This window comes from Arachis stenosperma, chromosome 5 (genome assembly GCF_014773155.1).
Source record: "Arachis stenosperma cultivar V10309 chromosome 5, arast.V10309.gnm1.PFL2, whole genome shotgun sequence".
Lineage (NCBI taxonomy): Eukaryota > Viridiplantae > Streptophyta > Magnoliopsida > Fabales > Fabaceae > Arachis > Arachis stenosperma.
The window spans coordinates 6,614,223-6,631,681 of NC_080381.1; the positions used below are offsets into that span (position 1 = coordinate 6,614,223).

The following is a 17,459-nucleotide window of genomic DNA, read 5'->3' on the forward strand; positions in this document are numbered from 1 at the left end:
AATCACAACAAACAATTGTAATGAGGGAGAGCCGCAGTTATTCATAGGAGACTTTAATGACATCTTGAGTCAAGAGGAGAAAATTGGTCTACATCCAAAGCCACAAAGCCAGGTAAGAGAGTTTAGACAGTTTATGGATATGAATTGTCTTATGGATTTAAACCTAAAAGATTGAAGATTTACGTGGTTTAGCAACCCGAGGAATGGATTCATCACTAGGGAGAAAATAGACAGGGCGTTAGCTAATTGGGAATGGAGAACTTTGTACCAGCATGCGTCACTCATAGCTTTACCAACAATAAGTTCTGATCATTGTCCGATAGTCTTAAACCTCAATCAAATTCAAAGAAGTGAGAAGAGTTTTAAATTTGAGGCATTTTGGGTCGATCATGATGAGTGTGAGAATGCAGTAAAGAAGGGGTGGGATAAAGAGAATATTCATAGATGCGATTGGGAAGGAATAACAAGAAAAATAGAAAATTGCAAAGAAGAGCTTAAGAAGTGGAGCAAGAAGACTTTTAAACGTGCAGATAAAGAAATCTACAAATTGAAGGATGAATTGAAGAAGCTACAAGATTTGAACTTATCACAAGAAAAGCAGGAGATGATACAATTAATAAAGGAGAATATAGCAGTTCTATGGAAGCAGGAAGAGAAATATTGGGGACAAAAAGCCAGGTTGAAATGGTTGAAATGGGAAGACAAGAACACATATTTCTTTCATGCCACAACCATTCAAAGAAGACAAAGGAACAGAATTGACAAACTGAAAAATGAAGCAGGGATCATGGATGGAAGATAGGAAAGAAATCATGAAACGCATAGAGGAACAATTTGAAGCGTTATTTACCTCTAACAGCAAAAAAAAACTTTGTAGAAACTCTAAATAAAATACAAGCAAGAGTCACAGAGGATATGAACAGGGGACTGATCTCAGAAGTCACTGAACAGGAGGTTAAAAAAGCAGTTTTCAGCATGGGCGGCTTCAAAGCTCCAGGGCCAGATGGTCTGAATGGGTTATTCTACCAAAAACACTGGGAGATAATTAAGAAGGAGGTATGTGCAGTTGTTAAAGAATTCTTTCGAAATGGGAGTTTGCCAGAAAAAATTAGCGAAACCATAGTTGTTCTAATTCCAAAAGTTAAGAATCCGGAAGAAATTAATCAGTTAAGACCAATCAGTTGCTGTAACTTTATCTACAAGATTATAACAAGGGTTATAGTGTTGAGATTGAAAGGGATATTGGAGGATATAGTGTCACCAACTCAAAGCGCCTTTGTGGGGGGAAGACTCATACAAGATAACGTAGTGATCGTCCAAGAAGTGTATCACAGCCTAAACAAGAAAGGAAGAGAGGGATCTCAGAATATAGCGATCAAATTGGATATGAACAAGGCATATGATAAATTAGAGTGGGATTTTCTCGAGAAGGTGCTTCTGAAATTAGGATTTACCGAAAGATGGGTTGAATTGGTAATGACGTGTATCAGAAGTGCAAACTATAGGGTGAAGGTCAATAGAGAGCTATCTAAGATGATCAAATCACAAAGAGGTATTCGACAAGGGAACCCACTGTCTCCCTACCTTTTCATCTTAGCAGCTGAGGTATTCACGATTCTAATGCAGGAGGCTCAGGAGAAAGGCCATATAACCAATCTACAGATAGATCCAACGGCTCCGGTTCTCACTCACTTGTTGTTCGCAGATGATTGCATCATATTCGCCAAAGCAACGGAGGATGAGGTTTTTCAGATCATCACCATTCTTAATGAATACACAGAGGTATCCAAACAAAGGATAAACTTAAACAAGTCAGGTATCACCTTTGGAAGCCAGGTGTCGATAAAGACAAGGGTAGAGATTGAAGAAATTTTAGGAATGATAGCATGGGACATGCCAGGAAAATACTTAGGGCTACCAGCCATATGGGGAAGGTCTCAGAACAGGGCGCTAACATGAATTGAAGAGAAAATCACGAGTAAAATGGAGGGATGGAAAGAAAGGTTGTTGAACCAGGCAGGCAAAGAAACATTAATAAAATCAGTTATACAAGCAATGCCATCATATGCCATGAATATTATAAAGTTTTTCAAGAGTTTCTGCAAGAGAATTTGCTCAAAGGTGGCGCGATTCTGGTGGGCAACCTCCGGGAAAGAAAGGGGCATTCATTGGAAAAAATGGGACTGCATTACGGATAGCAATAGCAGCGTGGGGTTGGGATTTAAGGATCTAGAAAAACATAATACTACTTACCTTGCAAAACAAGCGTGGAGAGCAATGAAGAATCCAGATGCAATATGGGTCCAGGTACTCAAATCAATCTATTTTCCGGATGAAAACTTTTGGACAGCAAAATGTAAAAAAGGCGCATCTTGGGTTTGAAGAAGCATATTGCATGGAAGAGAACTATTAAAGGAAAAAGCTAAGTGGAGCATAGGGGATGAGTCCAAAGTAAGTATCTGGAAGGACAATTGGATCACTGGGAGAAGCAAGCCCTTGGATGCGAATAGTACAGATGATTCGAAGGTAAAAGATCTCATTAAAAATGAAAAAGAATGGAACAGAGAAATAATTGTAAACAAATTTTTTCAGGAAGTCTGCAAAGAGATTCTTAGCACCCCTGTTAGTGTAGTGAATAAAGATGACTACTTATACTGGCCATGGAAGGAGGACGGAAGTTATTCCAATAAAACTGGATATTATGCTACAAAAAAAAAATATAGCAGGACTCGAAAAATGAAAATCCATCAACAAGTTAAGACAAAAGGGAGATTTGGAAAGAGGTTTGGAGAATGGAGGTTCTGCAGAAAATCAAAATGCTTTTATAGAAAGCATGCCATGACATATTACCAGTGGGCTCAAATTTGTATAAAAGGAGGATGGCACCAGATCTATTGTGTCAGATATGCTTAAAAGGGATGGAGACGGTCAAACATGCTTTACTGCTATATGATTGGGCGAGAGCAACATGGTTCGGAGTGGAATACCAATGGATCCCAACACCAGAGACAGTTAACTCGATTGGAAGTTGGATGGTAAAGTGTATAAGGAAGATAAGAGAAGGAGGCCGAGACGATCATGAGAAGAGGATTAGTAAGCTCGGGTTTCTCTTGTGGGAGATATGGAAAACCAGGAATAACAAATTATTTCAACAGCAAGAAGTGAATCAAAGTTGGACAATCAGCAAAGCAAGAGCACTAGAGACAGTCTATGGAAAACTAGCAAAAAAACAGCAAACACAAAAAAGAGAAGCCAATAGGAGCAGAACTTACCCGATGACATGGAGACCTCCTCCTGAAGATTGGCTGAAAGCAAATGTTGATGCTGCCTTTCGAAAGGAGAATGAGACAGGTGCAATAGCTGTGGTGATCAAAGATAGCAAAGAAAAGATGGTATTAGGATTTTCAGGGAAGATTCAAGCTAAATCAAGCATTGTGGCTGAGGCTCAAGCAATAAGACAAGCTTTAATCATAGTGAACAATTTGAATATGGGTAAAACGCTAATAGAATCGGATAGTTTAAAGCTCATTCAAACAATCAAATCCAAGACAACCATTGGAGAAGCATCAGCTATCATCCAAGATATTCAAAATTTAATGGAAAAAATACCTGAAAAAGGAATGACTTGGACTCCCAGGAATGAAAATCGGCTGGCCATGCAGTGACAAAAGTTGCGAAATCAAAAACGCTACATTCGACCTGGAGCTGTCAACCACCTGCAGAAATACGAAGCATCCTTAGGAGTGAGATTCGAACATGAAATAAGAATGCCAAAGATCCAAAAAAAGGAAGAAAAAACGAAAAAAGAGGCTAAATTGACACACCAGTCTTGAGGCAGCAAACCAGGAGTTAAATCCAGATCATTATGATATGAGGCAGAGAGCTTGCATGCATCCAACGGCGATGCGGTCTCACGGGCAAATGTCCAGGTTTGAGTTTCAACCACAACTTCACAGGTGGGGTTGAAATTAAAACCGGAGATACAGAACGAAAGAATGATGCAGGAGAAGAAGATACTGGAGGAATTGGCTGCGGTACAAGAGGCAGGGGCTTCTGGACATTGTGAATCGAACCTCCTGGGCAATGGTGGACATCGACGGAGAGAACCCAACAACTGCTGCGGTGACTAAATGGGCTACACTGGAGCCTCTAAAAAACGTAGTCTCCGAAAGTGAGCCGTCCACAACACGCCACCACCGCTCAGAATTTTGTTTCCAACGCCAGTGCAGCAATGAAGAAGATGCTTTAAAATATGTGAAATTTAGCCGTTTTTCTAGTGCAACAGATGAGTAGGCCAAGTAGATACCGGATCGATTTGAGGGTAGGGGCTCTTTGTTTTGGCCTGGGCTGGTATGATGGCCCAGGTCTCTATCCAAAAAAAAAAAAAATTGCTCGTGTAAATTTTATTATAAGGTGAAAAATTTTAAAAATGGTACCTCAATTCAACTAATGAGTATAGGCACCAAAGTTATAAACAGAGAGGAGAAATTATTAATCAAAAGTATGCTATTTGACGGGTTGGTCCCTTTCGTTCTATTTAGCGAGATAATTTTAATCTTTTCTTTCTTTTCATTTAATGGCAGATTGACGGGTCTCTTTTTTTTTTATTAATAAATTATTAAATAATAAACATTATATATATTTTTATAATTATTTTAATAAATTTATAATTTTTAAATATAAAAAAATTATAATTTTTAAATTCACATATATTAAAATTTTTATAATTTTAAATATGTAAAAAATATAATTATCAATCAAGTTTTTTAAAAGAAAATAATAAAACTAACATTATAAAAAATAAAATAAACATTATCCAAAACATATAATTAAATATTTTTAAGTCTCTAATCAATTAAATATAGAACATAATCCAAATTATAACTTAAAACATTTTTAATTATTATCTTCAATTATAAAAAGAAAACCCCAACAAACTTGTCAAGAAAAGCCATCCCGTCTTGTCCAAATCCGCTAAAGTTTGTGGATTGAACAATGCAAATTAAGCAGACTTTTTAATTATAACAATTTTAAATTTTCAACCTGTCCATCTTTTTTGGTGAATTAGGCGATCCACTCTCTTCTCCCACAAAATTTTGGCCACCAATTTAAAAACACCATTGTAGTACATATACTCAAATTTTAGTCAAATTGAACTAATTTGACAATGTCATCGGTGTGAGAGTAAAATTTAAAAAAGGAGTGAACGGTTTTGATTATGAAAGAGCTATAAACAATAAAGTAGAGATACCGAATTGTCTGATCTAAAGTGAAAGAAGAAAGACAATGATATAAAAAGGAGAAAGGAAAACAACAAAACTAATGAGGTAAACATAACTGATAATATGTTAATAATTCTGTCTCAGAAAAAAATTATGAAAAGTGATAAAAAGGTAATTTTTTAAAAATATGTAAGATATAGAATTCAGAAATTATAGAAAATGGCATGTATACTGTTTATATCATGTTCTAAATTATAAGTCAGACCCAAATTTTGATTAAAAGGCTCAATTATAAAGGTTGGCCTTCACCGTCTATCCGACTTTCACAAAAAAATTGGAACCGATTGAAACAAAGATAAAAACGTAGAATATTTGAAAATTAAACTACCAAAACTTTGATAGTGAAACTTTAATTAGAATTGACATGCAGTACTGATGAAGTAAAAACACCATATCTTATGAAAGAACTAATCAAAACTTAGAAGATAGATGAGATATTCATCAAAACAAGATTAAGAAAGAAAAAAATGACAAATCGAAATTGTAAAGGTGGCATCAATTAAAGACTTTACTCATATGAAAAGAGGAGAGATCTTTTAAAGTAAAATTTTTTTAAGGTGATATTAGATTATTTGTTTGTTGTATTTATTAAGTGTTATTGCCTAAGTACTGCAACTAGTTAGGGTTTTATGAATCTTTTTAGCGTTTGTGCTTTGTTTTGTGTTTGTGCTTTGTTTTGTGTTTGTATTTGAGTTGATGTCTGTTTGTTGCCTTGTAACTTGTAAGTACGGAATATTAAACTTTTTTCTCTTTTTGGGTCGAAAATTTTACTAATGATTGAAAAAAAATCAATCTAAAACATATTTTAATTCATTAATTATCGTTGAAATAAATATATAATATTAGATATAATAAACATGTATTTTTATGATATTAGTTTCATTTTTTGTGCTTTGAATGCGAATTTAAATTATAATCTTAAATAAATATTGTTCGATAAGAATATAAATTAATTTTTTTTAAAATGATTGATAATATATATATATATATATATATATATATATATTTGGTTTGTAAATAATAATATTTGGTATGTAATTTATTAAGAGTTGATTTATTATTTTATTTTTTTTTGTAAAGTTATAGTATGAGAAAATAATAAGTTTATTTTTTATTAGTTAAAAAATTATTCATATTTTTTATTATGTAATTAACTTAGTTAATAATTTTTATTATTGTTTTCTTATCTAAAAAAAAAATACCAACTTATATTATTTTTATAATTTTTTAATATTAATAAGTGAAAAGATATTGGTATTATTATATTTATTATCTTAGATAATACTTAAGCTGTTTATTTCTTATGCAAAATAATATAAAATGTTTTTGTGGCTATTAAAAATATTTTTGCTAATAATTATATAATTATCATTAAAATTTTTAATAATAAAATATAAGATGACTAATATTTAACTACCAATAAATATATTAGCGGTTATTTTATTGTTGCTCAAAATAAAATAAATGATCATTAAAAGTATTTTAGTACATGTACATATTTGTAAAAAGAAAAAAAGTGTTATCTCTATGTATAACTTTTTTTGTTTGATGATTTGCTTAACTCAAATTTAAAATGAATAAATTGGTTAAAAGTGAGTTAGTTGATACACAATAGAAAAAATTCTATCTGATTTTATCTATAATTACAATAAGCCGACCGTATTTATATGAAGAAAATAAAAGATAATTATACAATATATAATAACTTTTATGACGAAGAGCTAGTAATTAGTAGTAAAGGTGGTAATAGAATAAGTAAGAGTGGATTTTTGTTCCATTCGATTTTATTTTTCTTTCTAATAGCCTGTACTAGTGAATTGTCCCGTGCATCAATGATAAGTTTAATGAAAACCATATATTATGAAAGTGGTTTTATGTCAATAACATATATATAAGTGTTCTATAATAATTTAGTTTGTTTGGTGAGATTGACCATAATTTTAAGATTCTGATTTTTATCTTGTAGTTTTGATTTTTGTTGACAATTTTAATATTTTTTAGCAAACTGAAAAATGAAGTTATTGTTTAAAATAAAAAAATATATAATAAAAAAATATAATCAAGCTAATTTAGTGATGATGCTAAAAGAATTATTTTGATGTGGTAAAATAAATTAAAAAATGGCAATATTTATAATGTGAACAATCATTATGACTTTTACAAAAAAAATCAATAATAATAAAAAAGAATATAAAAATAATTATGGTGTATAATTAAAATGATTGATTGAAAGAAAATTATGATAGATGATTGAAATTATGAGTAATGATATTGTACACACAAAAAATAGATAAAATGTATATAAAAAAAATAATAATGTGAATAATAAAATAGATAAAGAATTGTCATAGAATAGTGAAAAAATGAACAAAAATATATGATTTAAAGAGAGGTTAAACTATCAAGTGGAGTACAAATTCATTAAAATAAATTAGTATAAAATAAGTGCCAAAACATTAATTGAACTATTTTATGTGTACAATGAATGAGAAGTCACTGAAACTAATTCAATACTTTGAAGTAACAACTAAATATATAATTGTGATTAATACTAAAATTATATACGACATGAAAGTGTTAAATTGTGTTTAAAAATATAAATTTGAGTTATTATAGCAAATTCAATATTAATGGATATATGATTTGGGTGCATTGAGTTATAATAAGTCGCTTTATGTTTAGACATATAGGATGATACATCTATACAAATAGTTATGTATTTATTGAAAGAATCTGGTAAAAACATATTATGAGGACTATATAATTTTTTAGTAGTATATAAATTACCGTTACATATGATATAAGAGAAATTTTGAAGCTCATTACATGAATATGATTTAGTTCAAAATTTTATCAGTTAAAAAATTATCATATCGTTGTACAGAGTCATCTGATAATTAGAATGCAATAATTTTGTAGTACAAACTTGGATATCATGTAAGAATACAACGAAAATTATGTATAAAGCATTTTAGAAGAAAAATTAATAAAAAAATAGAAATTAATAAAAAAATAATGAGCATAATAATTATACTACTGTATTCAAATAAATATATCCATTACATATATAAATAAAAAAAATAATAAAAAATAGGCATAAATTAACTGCATATTAAATAACCAAAAGGATCTATAGTGTTTGATAAAAGAGAAAATCCTAACAAATACTAAATACTTAAAACTTTTAAATTTATTGATTTCTCATCATCAACAGGGACGTCAAAATTTAACCTTGCTCCCTTCGACTATGCCATGTTAAAGATAAAATCTGTACCATCTCGTGGTAAGAAAAATTTCTAATGATGTAGAACCCCTCCAACAAAGTCCCATTGTAAAAGAAGGTCCAACCTCTTGACGTACATTAACATAAGAAATCTCATTTGGTTTTGTATATTGTAAGCAAATTGAATATGAGAGAGAAAAACGTTAAGACCTTTTGGCGAATTGAAAATAAATTTCTGACAACAACAATGAGGTTTTGACTTTTCTGCATGAACAGCTACATACCAAACAAAGATGCATATGCATAACAACAGCAATATTTTAAATATTACAAAAATTAAAAGATATACATTAGATTCAATAATAAAAAACATACATAACTCGTCATCACAAAATATTACAAATCCGTAATTAAAGTAGATCCCTACAAAATTTTGTGCTTCCGCTTGATAGTGGGGGTGTGTCTTAAGAAAGTGAATGGAGGAGACTAATAAGAACTAAAGAATAAGAGAATAAGTGAACAGAAGAGAAAAAAAATAATGAAAAATTTTTTTTTTTAATTTTGAGGAGAAAGAGAAAAAACTAAAAATAGAGAATAGAGAGATCCTCTTTTTTCATTTTGAATTTAAATTTAAAATTACAAAAATTAAAATTTCAAAAAAGTATGTACATGTGAAACAAACTTAAAAGTAGGATAGAAAAACTTTACAAGATCATAAAATGTAAAGTGTAATAAAAATAATTTTATGTATTAATGGTATGGTAATAAGAGTTATAATGAGTGAAAAGTAAAAATATTAATATTTTGATAGAAGTTCAAAATGAATATAAGAGATTACACGTTGAAATTTCACTACTAAAATAACCTTTTTTTAAGATATATTATAGGATAAAATTTGTTGTACTCTTATTTGAGAATAGTAAAAGCTTATATCCTAATAATTTGTTTTTGTAAGTATCTGTCTTTACTCTTTTCTATTATCTATTAAAATTTAACAAACAAAAATAACTTTTAAAATTTATATAATTATGATTATATATATAATATAAATTAAATAAAAAATTTAAAAATAATACAATATCAAATAATATTATTAATAATTTTATTAATTATATATATATACGCATATATATGCTGAGACAGGTAGAAACGAATAATCCCTTTCCTCCCACCAAAACCCATTCCATCTTGAATCCAGTAACTACTCATTTTGATTGGATATAAACGAAATAAACATCTATAAATTTAGATAATATTATCATCACTCCTATCTAATTGCTAGAGTATATAAATAAGTAATTATTTATAAGAGAAAAAGAATAAAAGTAGTTACTTTTTTAAAGTATCCTTAACATAAAAATAATATTGTAAATTATTAAATAATTTAGTTAAATATATTAAATTATTTATTAATTTATAATATTATTTTATATAAAAATATTTTTATAAAAATAAAAAAAAAACTAAATTTAAAATTGTTGTATATATATATAAAAAAATAATTACTTTAATAAAAATATTAAAAATATTGTTTTTTGATGATCTTAATTTAAAATATAATTTATTTATTTTATTATATTTTTATAATATATAAAATTAAATTTTAAAATTTATTATTTAATAGTTAAAATAAAATATTTTTATATGATAATAATTATATTAAATCACTCTTCCACCTTAGCCCATGACAACAATAAAGACGTCTCATGACCCACAAATTCAACCCAACAGAATACACAAATTCAATTATAATTTTAGTCTTTATCTTATCTTATAGTTATCTTTATCTTTATCTCTATCTTATCTTTATCTTATCTTTATTTACTTTTATCTTTCATAGGTCAATGCTCTATATATACTTAGTTTTACCTTCATAGTGAACAATTCAATCAATCAACAATCAATAAAATTTTTTCATCTTTTCTTTTCTTTCATTATTATTCTTTCACAATTTTATTATCTTTGCATACTCTTTCCGTTTTATTATGGTATCAGAGCTCCTCTTGAGCTCTGCTGACATCCATGGATCAAGGAGAAAGGGCACACCAGCAACTTCATTCGGAGCCTCTTTTGGACCTTTCGTCAGCCCAACACTTTTCTTTCATGGCACTTCCTTTCAATGAAGAAGCTCGTCCTTCAAACCAACTTGAGCTTTTGCCAAGTCCAACTACTCATTATCTTTGTTCTTTCAATACTTTTTTCTACTGTTAACAATTCTTCAAATCGAGATTCATTCTTGAATACTTGGATCATTGATTTTGGTTCCACATATCACATTGCATCAAATTTGTCTTGGTTTATTTCTTACACACAAATTTCTCCTATTATTGTTCATTTACCAAATGGTTCTCAGACTACTGTTTCTTATAAAGGCATCGTTCAATTTTCACCATCCTTGGTTCTTCATGATGTTCTTTACTTACCTCATTTCAACTTTAATATTATCTCTGTTTCAAAAATTACTTCAGCACTCACATGTGAACTCACTTTTTCATCTTCTTCTTGCACTTTACAGAGCAACAATTTGGGGACGATTGATCTGGCCAGAATGAGAGAGGGATTATGTCTTTGAATCCAATTTCGGTAAAAATTCATCCACTACACACTCCATAAATTCTATCCAATCTCCACCCATTACACCTTCCAACATATGGCATTTTCGTTTAAGATACCTTTCTGGGCAAAGACTTAATCATTTACATAAACAATTTCCTTTTATCTCTATGCATCATGATGAGGCTTGTGACATTTGTCATCTTTCTAAGCAAAAGAAACTTTCATTTTCTCAAAATTTTACAAAGTCAATGCAAGTTTTGATTTATTACATTTTGATATTTGGGGTCCGTTTCGACAAAATTCTATTCATAATTATAAATATTTTTTTACTATTGTTAATGATTTTAGCCGCTTTACATGGGTTACTTTATTAAAATCAAATAAAAAATTTTATTACTTTAATTGAAACACAATTCAACTCCAAAGTCAAAACTATTCGTTTCGATAATGGACCAGAATTTATTTTACCTGATTTTTATGCTTCAAAGGGCATTATTCATCAACGTAGTTGTGTTGAAACTCCTCAACAAAATGGAAGGGTAGAACGCAAGTATCAACATATTTTGAATATAGATCGTGCTCTTATGTTTCAATCTAATTTACCATCATCTTTTTTGTCTTATGCTGTTAGACATGCTGTTTATTTACTTAACAGAGTTCCATCATCCGCAATTAATTTTAAAACACCATTTGAAATTTTATTCAATCATCCACCAAATTATCATGACCTTAAAGTTTTTGGATGCTTATGTTTTGTTTCTACCCTAATGGCAAATAGATCAAAATTTGATCCAAGAGCCAAAAAGGCTGTATTTATTGGCTTTCAAAGTAGTTTTAAAGGATATATTGTTTATGTTTTAGAAGATAAAAGAATTGAGATTTCTAGAAACGTAATTTTTTATGAAATGATCTTGCCCTTAGTCACAAAAAATGCCCAATTCCATATACTCAACCCAACATTGCCAAACACACCTTCTCAAAAATAAGATTCAGTTAGTCTTCTAGTTGAACCCTCTCCTATACCCATTGACCCAACTCCACCTAGTTCTTTATTTTCTCCCACAACCTCTCCTTCTTCCTCACTATCGTTACCTAGCCAAGTTGAACCCATGACAACCGAATCACTTTCAACACAGACACCCATCTCTCCTTCCGCATTAGACACCAGTCCACCATCACCTTCTCATCCCCCGTCACCTTCTTCACCACCTGAGCAACCCCATCCTTGTCATTCCGACCGGCCTCACCGACCTCCAGCATATCTCTCTGATTACTTGTGTAATTCCTCTCTCATCTCTACAAATCAATCTCCCTCAAAGTGCAAGTATCATTTATCTTTAGTCATGTCTTTTTCTTCTCTTTCATCTTCACATAAAAAGTTTCTTTTATCTCTACATTCAGACGTTGAGTCAAAGTCTTTTAAGGACGCCAATCAACACTCTAATTGGTGTAGTGCTATGAAAGATGAGTTGAATGCTCTTGAGCTGAACAAAATTTGGCGTCTTGTTGATTGCCCTGCAGGGGTTAAGCCGGTTGGCTGTAAATGGGTCTATCACATCAAACGCAAGCCTGATGGTTCAGTTGATCGATATAAAACACGCCTTGTGGCTAAAGGGTTCACTCAAACTGAAGGTGTTGATTTCTTGAAAATTTTCTCCCCTGTTGTCAAGCCTGCCACCATCAGATTAGTTTTGGCATTAGCTTCTATGAAGCGTTGTCCTATACATCTGTTGGATGTCAATAATGCTTTCTTACATGGGGATCTTTTTGAGGATGTTTATATGACTCTGCCACCCGGATTTACATCTTCTCAACCGAATCAATGCTATAAGCTACTAAAGTCATTGTATGGTTTACAACAATCTAGTCGTATGTGGTATGACAAACTTTCTCATCTTTTGCTATTTCATGGATATCAGCAGACCTCATCTAATTATAGCTTATTTGTTAAATTCATTGGTGATCAAATTTCTATCCTTTTAGTATATGTTGACGATATTGTTCTCACTGGTAATTCTATTTCTGAACTTGCTGCCTTTAAGTCTACTTTGTACCAGCACTTTCGAATTAAAGACTTGGGCCCATTAAAATATTTTTTGGGTATTGAAGTTGCTCAATCAGAGAAGAAAATTTGCTTATCTCAAAGAAAATATTGTCTTGATCTTTTGGAGGATTCTGGTTTATTAGGTGCTAAACCTGCCTCTGTTCCAATGGATAGTACCACAAGACTATATCAAGATAAAAGTCCCCTACTATCCGACCCTTTTGTATATCGCCGTTTGGTTGGCCGTCTTATCTATCTCACCACTACTCGACCGGACATCATGTATGCCACTCAACAATTAAGTCAATTCATGGCATCTCCTACTGAATCTCATCTTCAAGTTGCCAAGCATGTGTTACGATATCTGAAAATTAGTCACGGCAAAGGACTTTTCTTTCAAGGGAATCAGAAATTCAACTTCTTGGGTTCAGTGACTCTGATTGGGTCGGATGTCCTGACACTTGACGATTTTTAACAGGTTATTGTTTCTTCAGTTCTTTAGTCTCTTGGAAGACCAAGAAATAAACCACCGTTGCCCGCTCATCCACGGAAGCAGAATATCGTGCACTTGCCAACACAACTTGTGAACTTCAATAGATACTAAATGTGTTGCAATTTTTACGCATCTCTCCTATCCGCCCAGCAGTTTTATATTGTGATAATCAGATATTGCTGCTAACCCGGTTTTTCATGAACGGACCAAACATTTAGAAGTTGATTGTCACTTGGTTCAACAAAAAGCTCAAGCTGGAGTGATGAAACTTCTCCTAATTCCCTCTTCTGGGCTACTAGCCGACATCTTCACCAAGCCTTTGTCTCCTCAACCCTTCCATCTTAATCTGAATAAGCTTAGTATTCTTGACATCTTTTATCCTCCAACTTGCGGGGCGTATTAAATCACTCTTCTACCTTGGTCCATGACAACAATAAAGACGTCTCACGGCCCACAAATTCAGCCCAATAGAATACACAAATTCAATTATAATTTTAGTCTTTATCTTATCTTATAGTTATCTTTATCTTTATCTCTATTTTATCTTTATCTTATCTTTATTTACTTTTATCTTTCATAGATCAATGCTCTATATATACTTAGTTTTATCTTCATAGTGAACAATTCAATCAATTAACAATTAATAAAATTTCTTCATTTTTTTATTATTATTTTTTCACAATTTTATTATCTTTACATATTCTTTCTATTTTATTAAATTATAAATTTTTTTTATTGAAATATCCACTTAAAAAAAATTCAACTGTAGCCTATCCGCCCTTGGTTTTTGGTTCCCTGGTTTGTGAAAATTAAATTCCAAAGGTCCTAGTCAGATAGGTCAGATAGATATGTAAGAAAATTTCTAATGTTCTTAAATGTATCAGGGACACTATATCCGACATATTAAATCGAAAATAATATTTTATAATATATTTATTAAAAGCACTGATCCTTGAATTAGGGACTATCAATCACGGATATAATTACAACGACATGGCACACGATAAGTGTGACACATAAACAGCTAAATTTAATTTGTGTTATAATATAAAAACATAATATTTTAATATTTTTAATTAAATAAAATATTTAAATTATTTTTAATTAAATAATAATATATTATTTATAAATTTATTTTAAAATTATATATTAAAAATAAATTTGCACACATTGATATATAACAATATTTAAATATATTAAATTAAATATAAAAAAGATGTATGTGAAACAAATCTCAGATAAATATAATGTATAAACACGATAACTCAAAAAATATCTGTTTTATATATTAGGAGTATCAAAGTGCATTCAAATAGTAATGATTAATCCTTTTTATGGTTAAAATTTTTTTTAAATAGTATTTATATTTTAATTATTTAAATATATTCTATATATAAATAAAATTTTTTATAATTTTATTAAAAAAAATTATTCATAGCATATTTTTAATAAATAATTAAAACCTTAAAATAATAATAAGAATCTTGTTGACCAATAACCAAGCATTTGCTAAAAAATTTCGGATAGAAATATTTTAATTTAATTATTTCTCTATAATATAATATTTTTAGGACATTGGTTATAACTAAATAAAAATAAAGAACAGTGCAATGTGGAAGTTGACGAGTTTTGTTCTCAATGTCAATATTCTTTTTATATAATAAACTATATTATTTTGATATTAATATTTTTTAACAACGAATACACGTTTTTTTATTTAAATATAATTTAAATACACTAATTAATAATAATCTTATATTTTATACAAATAAAAAATATTGATATATAAAATAACATTATCGATTCAAAGAAGCAGACAACCGGCATTGGTAACTGTTAATTTCGGATCGGATATAAGTTGGCATTTTTTTTTTCAAAACAGTTTGTTATCTTTTTATTTTTTACCGAATATAAGAAAATTTAAACCCACAACCGAAAAATTTAAGGTGGGTACTCCAATGAAGATTTTATGATGGTCATCATGTGAAGATATTTCATTTTGACCATTAGATGATAGATTGTAGGGCTTGATTTTTATTTAAAACAAAAGTGTTATTTTTAGTTAAAGTGTTGCTAAACAAAAAAGTTACATTTTTTATACAAGGATCATCATGAGAAGATGTTTTTGACATCTTCATGAGAGTAGCTGCCAAAATTTAAACCCACAACTTCTTTTTTTTTTTTTTACCAAAAATAAGATACTCGAAGTCGCAACCTTTTAATTGAGTATGGAGAGACTATGCTATTTGAGCTATTACTCATTGGCAAACCCATAACTTCTTAAGTGAATATAAAAAAATTATGTCATTTGAGGTATAATTCATTCACAAAATAGTTTGTTATCTTAATATAAAGTTAATAATTAAAAATTATTAAATAATTATATATTAAATTATTTAATAATTTTTAATTAATTTTATACAAAAATATTTATATACAAGTCATTACCATTTTTTGATATATTGATTTAGTATTGGTAAATCGGTCAAATATAAAGTAATTTGGTATTTAATAAATTTATGAAGACGTTTGTTACAATTAATGAATTAATTCGCTGAGGACGTATTGGAGCAAAAAGTTTTTTTTTATTCATACAAATATAATTCACAAAGAGCATATAAAAAATATTTTTTATTCGTAAAAGTATAATCCACAAAAAAGATATTGTCAATTTTTAACTTTTTATTAAAGAATTTTTTATTTTAATATGAGAGAGTGAATAGAATTTTATCTTAATATTACAAAAAATAAAGTTTTATAATATGGGAGCGCAAACACAATATGCACAATACATATTATATTGACAATATGTAATCTGTGTATTTATAATATGTAATATGGGTATTGTAATTTAATATTAAAATAATACAATACATAGACTGTGTATTATAGTTTTACATTAAAATAATACATTATACAATCTGTGTATTATCTTTATAAATAAAAAAATATGATCTAACAATTTGTCATTGCGAATTCTATCATTTTTATAATTTTGCAAAATATCGTATCTTCCAATATCATAGGATTACACCCATTTTTATCCCATATTTAAAAAAATAAACCTCTATTAAACACCATTTTATTTAATTTATGTCCGATTTTACAATATCACAATAAAAAATTGCTGATACTATAGCTAGTACTAGTGCTCACTTATTTTCTCTTATTTTCTTTCAAAAATATTTATAAAATAATAAAAAATTATTCTAAATAATATAAAATTAGTTTATTTAATATTTATTAATTATTATTAAAATAATTATATAATTTTAAACATAATAAATATATAATTATAAATATTATTATGCATTCTAACGCAACACAAATACAAAGGTTGTTAAGTAGTATTAATAGCTAATGATGCTTTAAGTTTTCTAGTTTAAAGCAGTAAGGTTTTTTAATATATATATTTTTTTTTTTGGAATGCTTTTATTTTTTCATTTTATTTATCATCGTTATGATGAGAGTGAAAGACAGCTAATAATATGCATATATAGCTTTCTGGCGTTCGGAGAGGTTTAAGTGGGTAGTTCGAAAGAAACAATTATTTATTAAGTAAACCTAGCTAGCTAGCTAGCAGTAGTTCAATGCAGCAGTGAAAAGTGAAAATTATAAAATATATTTAGTGTTTGTTTTTACGTTATTAAATTACTAAAAATTTTTTTTTTAATTATTTAGTGTATTTGATAAATTTTTAATAATAACAGTCAAAATATTTAAAAAATAAAAAATATATTTTTTAAAAAATTATAATTTATATTTTTTTAAAAAAAATTTATATAATAAATAAATAAAAAATATTTTTATTTTATTTTATCTAAATATTATTAATAAATAAAAATATTTTTTTATATAAAA

At 28.9% G+C, this 17,459-nt stretch overlaps 1 protein-coding gene across 1 annotated transcript; it reads left to right on the forward strand.

Moving 5' to 3' along the window:
- The first annotated feature begins 1,983 nt into the window (after nt 1–1,983).
- Nucleotides 1,984–3,665, forward strand: LOC130980338 (uncharacterized). The gene is made up of 2 exons (XM_057904031.1): nt 1,984–2,307; nt 2,829–3,665. Exons 1-2 carry the CDS (start codon nt 1,984–1,986, stop codon nt 3,663–3,665), a joined length of 1,161 nt encoding a protein of 386 aa, XP_057760014.1.
- Nucleotides 3,666–17,459: the final 13,794 nt, after the last annotated feature.